The sequence below is a fragment of the Strongylocentrotus purpuratus genome, unplaced genomic scaffold (assembly GCF_000002235.5).
Source record: "Strongylocentrotus purpuratus isolate Spur 01 unplaced genomic scaffold, Spur_5.0 spur5_scaffold_12, whole genome shotgun sequence".
Taxonomy (NCBI): Eukaryota; Metazoa; Echinodermata; class Echinoidea; order Camarodonta; family Strongylocentrotidae; genus Strongylocentrotus; species Strongylocentrotus purpuratus.
This window is the reverse complement of record NW_022145597.1, coordinates 6,696,077-6,704,226: the sequence shown is the minus strand read 5'-3', so window position 1 is coordinate 6,704,226 and position 8,150 is coordinate 6,696,077. Positions and strand designations below refer to the sequence as shown.

Sequence of the window (8,150 nt, the reverse complement as noted above, 5' to 3'; positions counted from 1 at the left end):
TCTATCTCAATGTTGTCATAATTTTGGTGAACTTTCCTCTGGCCCATCCTTCACCACGCCTTCGCATTGCCCATGACATCCATTGTTCAAAAAGTTTTCACTGATTTGAGAGCGGAAATTTGCACTTGACAGGCTTAATGTCTTCCGTAAGCTAATGTTTATACAAAATAGAAACCAGTATAACCCAGTTTAAACCGGTTTAACTCCCGTTTAAGCGTGTCGGAGGTAAAAGCAAAAGCTAGATATAATTTCACTTATCAAATTCAAGCGGGGGCCAACTTGTCTTAAATAAATTCCAAAGAGCAACAACTAAAAGTTCCTCAACTTTTCAAATTTGCCGATAAAAGGTTTGTATATTAATTCGAAGAATTGTTAAGAAGGGTTATCAGAAGAGAGGAAACATACCGAAAAAAATAACAGAAAAAGGAGTAAAATTTTCCAACTTTTTCATGGACAATCATTAGGGGTATAGGGGGAGCAGGGGCGGCGGGGTTGCAAACCAAAAACAAGTGGAGATGCAGACAATAATGTCGACACTCCTTTCACTCATGATGAGTGATTACAATCATGATTACAGAAAAAAAAATCATTCAAGCAAACAATTTTTTGTCTTTGAAGGTGTCAACTTTGTAGCTCCGATTTCATATTTCAACTAAACCTCAAAGCATTCACAAAAGTAAATAGTGTATAAACCAGCAGTGGAATGTGGCGTCAAATAATTCATATATAGGGAATGCATACATGCCAACATTTGAAAATCAGAAATCTGTACAAATTATGCTATTTAAAAAAAAAAGAGGAACAATCCTAACTCTCCTATTCAATACTACAGACAAATTTGTACAGGAAGAGGAACACCTGCATTAAAATGATAATTATTTTCTCCCCAAAAGAGGAATGTTGCTCTTTAATCTGAACAGTTGGCATGTATGGGGAATGGTGGAGGTGCTGTGGTCCAGTGGATAAGTCCCAGGTCTGTGAACCACAAGGTACAGGGTTCGAATCTCTACGGCAGCACTATACTGTCCTCACTCAGTGGAGGTAAAAAAACTGGTACCTGGGAGGAATTCATTCGGCATTGTCCAAACAGCTAGGAGTGGCAATGTGCCAGACATGAGCGCTATTACAAGATTACTCTATTATTATTGTTGTTATTCATTTTCATATCAAAATGATCTATAACAATTGGAAACTAGCCCTTACTGATGCAACAAAATATAAAATAAGAGAAACCAAAACACTGATTATGTTAAGATTATTGCATTCTTTTTATTTACAAAGTAAATTTTCAACATGCATAAAAGAAGCAATAATGATAATTGCACAAATTCAACATGGTTTCAAACTGTCAACATTTTATGAAGTATGATAACCAATAAATCGTAAATGTGAGTTAACAAAATCGAATTGATAATAATCAATTAATACACGTTCTATACAAAATGTCCGAGGAAAGGATCAAACAACCTCTATGACACCCTGGACGAATGAACTAGTACTATTCAGTTAAGAACAATAATGTTATCATTTATATCTAGAGACAGTTGGCAGCATGAGATATCATATAAGCCAAATTGGACAAACTTTCATATAAGTGATTAAAAAAAAGACACATAATTATGTCCAACAAGAAAGAACAAAAACATGCTTCAGATAATCAAAGAAGAACAAACAATAATTATTTCACAAAAGATTTCTTTTGAGGAGTAAATAAGGGAATTATTATTTCCATAGTAAAGGGGTGTACGAAAATGATGATCCCACATCTATTAAATATTAATTCCAATTTTATAATTTACAAATTTTAACCTAGGTTTGTAGTAACAAATGTCAACACACATATTTAAACAATGAATAACATGCAAAAAACACTCAGATACTAGCATTTGATAATGTACTGCCAAGCATTATATACATATGAACACAAATATTGAATACCAATTCATAAATATACTCTTCAAGATAATTATGATGGTCCCATTTATCTGGCCCAAAAGTGAATATTTTGTGCGTCAATATTGTTTAGTACTAATTCAAGTCTCCCTGAATTCATCTACAAACCATGAACAGAAATTGTACAAGAAGAAGAGAAGGAGAGAGAGAAGAGAATGATGGAGAAAGACAGAAGGGCAAAACAAAGAGTAAGAAAGAAAATGAGAGAGGAGAGAGAGTTGAGATACAAGGAAATGATACAGAAGTGGGGGGATACCAGAGAATAACAGAGAGGGATAACAAGAAAGAGGGGGAGAGAGAAGGGGGAGGGAGGGGGAAAGAGAGGGGGAAATAGAGAGGGGGAGGGGAGAAGAGAGAGAGAAGGGGAGGGAGAAGAGAGAGAGAAGGGGAGGGAGAAGAGAGAGAGAGAAGGGGAGGAGGCAGGAGGGGGAGAAGAGAGAGAGAGAGAGTGAGAGGGGGGGGGGGGGGTAATACAAAAAATATAAAAATCATAAAAACATGAAAGAAATGAAAAAGCATTAGTAATAACATATCAATAATAATCAATCATACCCATAATATGAAATACAGCGCATTTGGATGGTGTTCCTGCAAACTACCTCTGAAATGATTAGCACTATTTCTTCTTTTCTGTCTTCAAGCTCATTCCCCTTCTATCGAACGAAAGTTCTCTTTGGAAGGAAGGATATAACACAATTTGATGAAAAAAGTCTCTCATATATCTCTTTTGTAAAATAAAGTGATTATATCAACACACATTCTTAGATTGGAAGATAATTTCGATGTCCAATGGTTCCTAACTAAATGCATAAAGCTGTTGAAAATTCCATAACTGATTTCCAACTTCTGAATGTCTTCTATGTCATGAAAGTTTCTAGTTTCAAAGTACATGACAAATGCAAGGTCTGCCTTGATAATACATATTCTTTATATGCAAAATGTTTTTAAAATGTATTTTCAATTAAACTACACAAAAGTATTTTTGAAGGAAGAAGTTTTATATGCTATGGAACAATGTGGTCTGTATTTTCATTCAATTTGTTTGATTTACATATAACAAATGTTAAAAATTACCTCCCCACCTCCACACAAAAAAATGGAAGAAATTAATACTCCATTAGAAAAATGCTAGACTTGGAACAATAATACACCTATCCAATTCCATTAAAAAAAGGTCATATTCGAATACCGTAGTTTTGGCAAACATTTGGCAAACATTTGGCACTAAAAACAAGGGCCTTAAGGATACTTGTTGGCCAATAACTGCCAACATATGATACACATATACAAATGGAAGACAAAGGACCAAGAAAATCTACAGAAATAACCTAAGCTATCAGTACGGGTCTCAGAGAGAGACATATACATTGCCCTTCATCTAAAAATTCTACTGCAATATTACTTCTGATATACAGATTGAATATAGTCAACCTGTATTGAAAGACTGCCAAAAGGAGACAGAAATAGTGGTCTTTATAGGGAGGTGGTCTTTTTTTTCTTCACAGGTTTACTGTTATACATGTTTTTAAGAGAAAACGCTGTTTCAAGAGATAACAAAAATGTGGTCTAAATAGACAGGTGGTCTTTATATAAATGTTATGTATGTTTTCAAGAAAAGTTTTTCTTCATAGAAAACCAAAAAGATATGAGGAAAACAATCAAGGGCGACAAAAAATGTGGTCTCTATAAACAGGTTGTCTTTATACTTAGGTTTACTGTAACAGATGTTTCCATTAGAAACACTGTTTCAAGGGAAACAAAATACGTTGGTCTTTGTAGGCAGGTGGTCTTTCTATACAGATGGTCCCTAACGTAGATGGACTCTCTTTCATAGATTAACAAGGACAAATTATCTTTTCTTATTCTTTTGATAGTCAAGACATATCATAGCAGTTAAAATGCATGTATATATGTAAATGTATAATTAATGTCAGAGCAGTACATAGTAACCGCCCCTTGAATATAAAGATACAGTCAAACCTGTCTATAGCGACCACCCAAGGGAAACACAAAAAGTGGTCTTTGTAGACAGGTGGTCTTTGTAAACAGATCCCTTTAGTACATGTTTCAATGAGAAACCATTTTCAAGGGAAACTACAAATGTGGTCTTTGTAGACAGATGGTCACTAAAGCAGGTTTGACTGTACTTTATATCCCTCAGGATCAAGGTAAAATTATTGACTCGCAATAATGTCAAAACTCACTTAAAATGTATACAATTAGCTGATAATCACTGGATGACCATGTTTACGGATACACAACGTACATGAATACATAGCACAGGGTCACTAGTTATGTAATACTTTCATCAAATTTAGTACACTATACAAGAAAGACATAGCACCCATAGAAACATTATTATCAAAGCTCTGTCAACATGGTCACAAATGTTTTCAAATATATTGCCCAGACAGCGATTTAAAATTCTTATTTGCTGATAAAAATTAGGATCAGATTATGCAACTTGCTGGTGTAATATCGGCACATTGAGCCCCATTTTCGAAGTACATTGTAAACTGCTTAGAAAAGCAACTTATCTTTCCGCTTACTGCCTCATATTTGGAGGAGGAAGGGCTTTGGATAATGACATCACATTGTACTCAAACCATTGGCAACATTCCAGCTATATTTGCAACCAAGTTCTTGATCTTTACAGGTTCATCCAGATTTGGGTCATTGCACTGTGAAATTGTACGAAAGTTCGTGCGGCAGGGCCGTACGGCGCGGGTAGAAGGTGTGCGTTAAGGAGTAGTTGCGCAGGTTACCGACGCAAGCCATGTAGATGTCGGCGAAGCGGCAGAGACGCGAGGTGAAGTAGGAGTAGTTGTGGTGCGTTCGGAAGACGCTGCCAAACTGCTGGTTGAAAAGAGACTTGGTTGTCATCCTGAAAAAAGAGCAAGAGTAAGATTTGACAATGAATTAGAAGGAAAAAAGTTGATTTGAATCTATTTCATTTCATTTAAATGGGAGAGGGGGGGGGGGGGGTGATGGTACACCAAAATGAAAACTTTCTTTCATGAGAGTGGCACAGTGATCCCAAGACAAGGTCAAAATTTTTTGTTTTCTTTGTGCATATCCTTTTGGTACTCTATAACATTTATCATATATATAATAACATGAATATAATTCATGTTCAATGTGAGCAAAGTCAACATCTGTATCAATTACGATTCCATCACCTGGGTCGAGTGTGGCAAATGTAGATCAATGTCTTGCCAAAGGACATTAGTGCCCCGGCGGGACCTGAACCGCGAACCTTGTGATCCACTGTCCGGTGACGTATCCACTACGACCACAAGAGGATTTTAAGTAAACTATTTGGGATTGTCACTACCCAAAAGTGGACCATTTTCACACTCGCTCTTGTCATTACTGTCTACAACCTTTCAAACAACAGGGTCAAGAGAGCACAAAGATATGACATGAAAAAAAACCTACAAGTTCATGACCTTGACTAATATAGAGTAATTAACCTTAAAATAACTGACAAAAGGTCGCAGTGCTACTAACTTACTTCCTGTCCTGACAACCTGAAGGCTTACCTTTACACTTACTTTCAATGATTCATGCTATCCTTTTACCTTTTGCACTAAAACTTGAACGCCAAAATTGCAGTTTAGCTCATGGTTTTAAAGGTAATGCAAAGTTTGGGGATATTTTGAAAATTGGATGAATTCTTTAAAATTATGAGAGCAAATCGGTTGATTACCGGTATAGCCAAGATACATCGTTTTAAAGCTATAGTAATATCAGTCTTGAGAGGGAACTATACAACAAAAAGAGTTTATTATTTACAATGCCATCACTTTAGACTTGATTTCAACCGCTACAACGATCATAGAATATTGTAAAATTGCATATCCTTCTAATATGTTCATTTGAACCAAATTCATGACCACCTACCAAAACTGTGTATTACCTTTAACATGAAATCTATGATGTAGGGGGGGGGGGGGGGGGGGGGGAGGGGGCAGTCTCCACTCAAAGTTATGTGAAATGCAGATGCCCTTTAACTTTGAGTTTTCACCAATTTGCTGTTACTGTCTGTTTGACCAGCTCGTAGTTTAAAACTTAAAGCACTCATCATTTCCCAGCAAGGGTTTTAAATCCTACATGTATCTGCACTAGTTTGGCCAGGAGGGATTAGACCTCCCTGCAAGGTCACTGATAGGTGGTTATCTCATCAAATTAGCTCTCAATTAACATAAGAAAAAGGCATTGTTTGCTATATAGAGGGCGCAAGTAGCTACAAGTAGTGCAGTCCTGCTTAAAAGTTACTGACCTGAGCTGATGTTTCTCAGCAATCCATGAATTCACTACAGCCTTGCAGTCAGCTGACTCATGGACCTGTCAGAAGTGACAAAAGAAAAATGAGAAGTCAAGAAATGAAATTGCCAACAATTAGAAATGTATCAAACTAATAGAAAATTTTCGTAATGTAATCAAACTTAATGCATAAATCTTCTTTAAGTTTCATATTACAAAATATTTCATTTATCTGTTACAAATACTTTTCTTCACTTGACAGAATGCGAATGGCATACATTAATCGTTGCTAGGGAGGACAAACAGTATGGCTCGTCCAACCTAACAACACAGATTGTATGCAACTCACATTCAGCAGTATACCGGTAACTGCTCTCTTGAAAGGGAGCAAGTTACAGACACAATGGCCCAAATTCACAAAGGAGGTTTGTCGACAAACCTAGGTTTATGTGCGTCATATGAAAACGCGTCAAAACGAGTTATATGACGCACATAAACCTAGGTTTGTCGACAAACCTACTTTGTGAATTCGGGCCAATCTATCTATCAATCCTTATACATCCTTCTTCCTATTATTTTCTGTCTATTTATCAATCTATCCATCCATCCATTAAAACTTTGTCTCCATTTTGAGACGTACACATTCAAATTCTTAAAATCATTCATTCATTCATTCATTCATTCATTCATTCATTCATTCATTCATTCATTCATTCAATTCTTCTGTCAATCCTAACCCAGAAACTCACCTGATGTGCCTCAATGAGGTCTTGTAGTGCATTCAACCATGTGACCGCTCTCTTGAAAGGAACTGAGTTACAGATCTCAATTCATTCATTCATTCATTCATTCATTCATTCATTCATTCACCAATCATTCAATTCTTCTGTCAATCCTAACCCAGAAACTCACCTGATGTGCCTCAATGTGGTCTTGTAGTGCATTCAACCATGTGACCGCTCTCTTGAAAGGAAGTGAGTTACAGATCTCAATTCATTCATTCATTCATTCATTCATTCATTCAATCCTTCTGTCAATCCTAACCCAGAAACTCACCTGATGAGCCTCGATGAGGTCTTGTAGTGCATTCAACCATGTGACCGCTCTCTTGAAAGGAAGTGAGTTACAGATCTCAATTCATTCATTCATTCATTCATTCATTCATTCAATTCTTCTGTCAATCCTAACCCAGAAACTCACCTGATGTGCCTCAATGAGGTCTTGTAGTGCATTCAACCATATGACCGCTCTCTTGAAAGGAAGTGAGTTACAGATCTCGATCTCATCCTGAAGAGGAAGGAAAGAAGGAAATAAGGATAAATAAACAATAATCAATTGCAATAACATGGTAGACATGTATGGATCTGCATCATATACATGACCAAGACATTACCATATTATTGATCTATAAGAGCCAATTTAAAGGGAAATCCATATTTCAAGTGTGCATAAAGTCACAAACTAAAAAGTGTAAAATCACATATGAACTAGAAGTAGTATCATTACGCTTATATTTTAAAAACTGATAAAAATACCCCTAAAGACTAAACCTAGGGATGCAATTTAAAGATGAAGTCGAGTTATGGTCATGCGATTGCGTTGTGAAAGAAACAGTGTGGAACCGACCAGAAAAGGTTGATCATCTAGCATATAAGAATTTGTGTGTATTGCAAGGTTCTGGAATCATCAAAATGATAAGAAATTTGGCCAAGTCTTGGTAAAGTTACAAACGCTTGCACAGAAAGATGTATATGGGACTACACGAACACGTGGCGTAAAAAGCCGCCCCCCCCCCCCCTGATTTTTACGATGTTACATGCATATTAAGAATATGAAGGCATTTGAAGAGCCATGCTTTTCAGGGAACATGTCTTGACTGATGTTCTTCCATACTTGCATAATAAGAATGAGTAATGCTCACAAATTTGAAT

The 8,150-nt window shown here is 36.4% G+C and overlaps 1 protein-coding gene across 1 annotated transcript in view; it reads right to left on the bottom strand.

Moving 5' to 3' along the window:
- Positions 1 to 4,305: 4,305 nt before the first annotated feature.
- Positions 4,306 to 8,150, bottom strand: part of LOC753908 (5'-nucleotidase domain-containing protein 3) — a 39,156-nt gene continuing 35,311 nt past the window's right edge. Inside the window, exons 13-15 of the mRNA XM_030981715.1 lie at positions 7,420 to 7,506; positions 6,236 to 6,300; positions 4,306 to 4,837 (exon numbers count right to left, since the gene is read on the bottom strand). Coding sequence (XP_030837575.1) covers positions 4,627 to 4,837; positions 6,236 to 6,300; positions 7,420 to 7,506 — 363 coding nt within the window. The 3' untranslated portion in view covers positions 4,306 to 4,626. The remainder of the gene's footprint in view (positions 4,838 to 6,235; positions 6,301 to 7,419; positions 7,507 to 8,150) is intronic.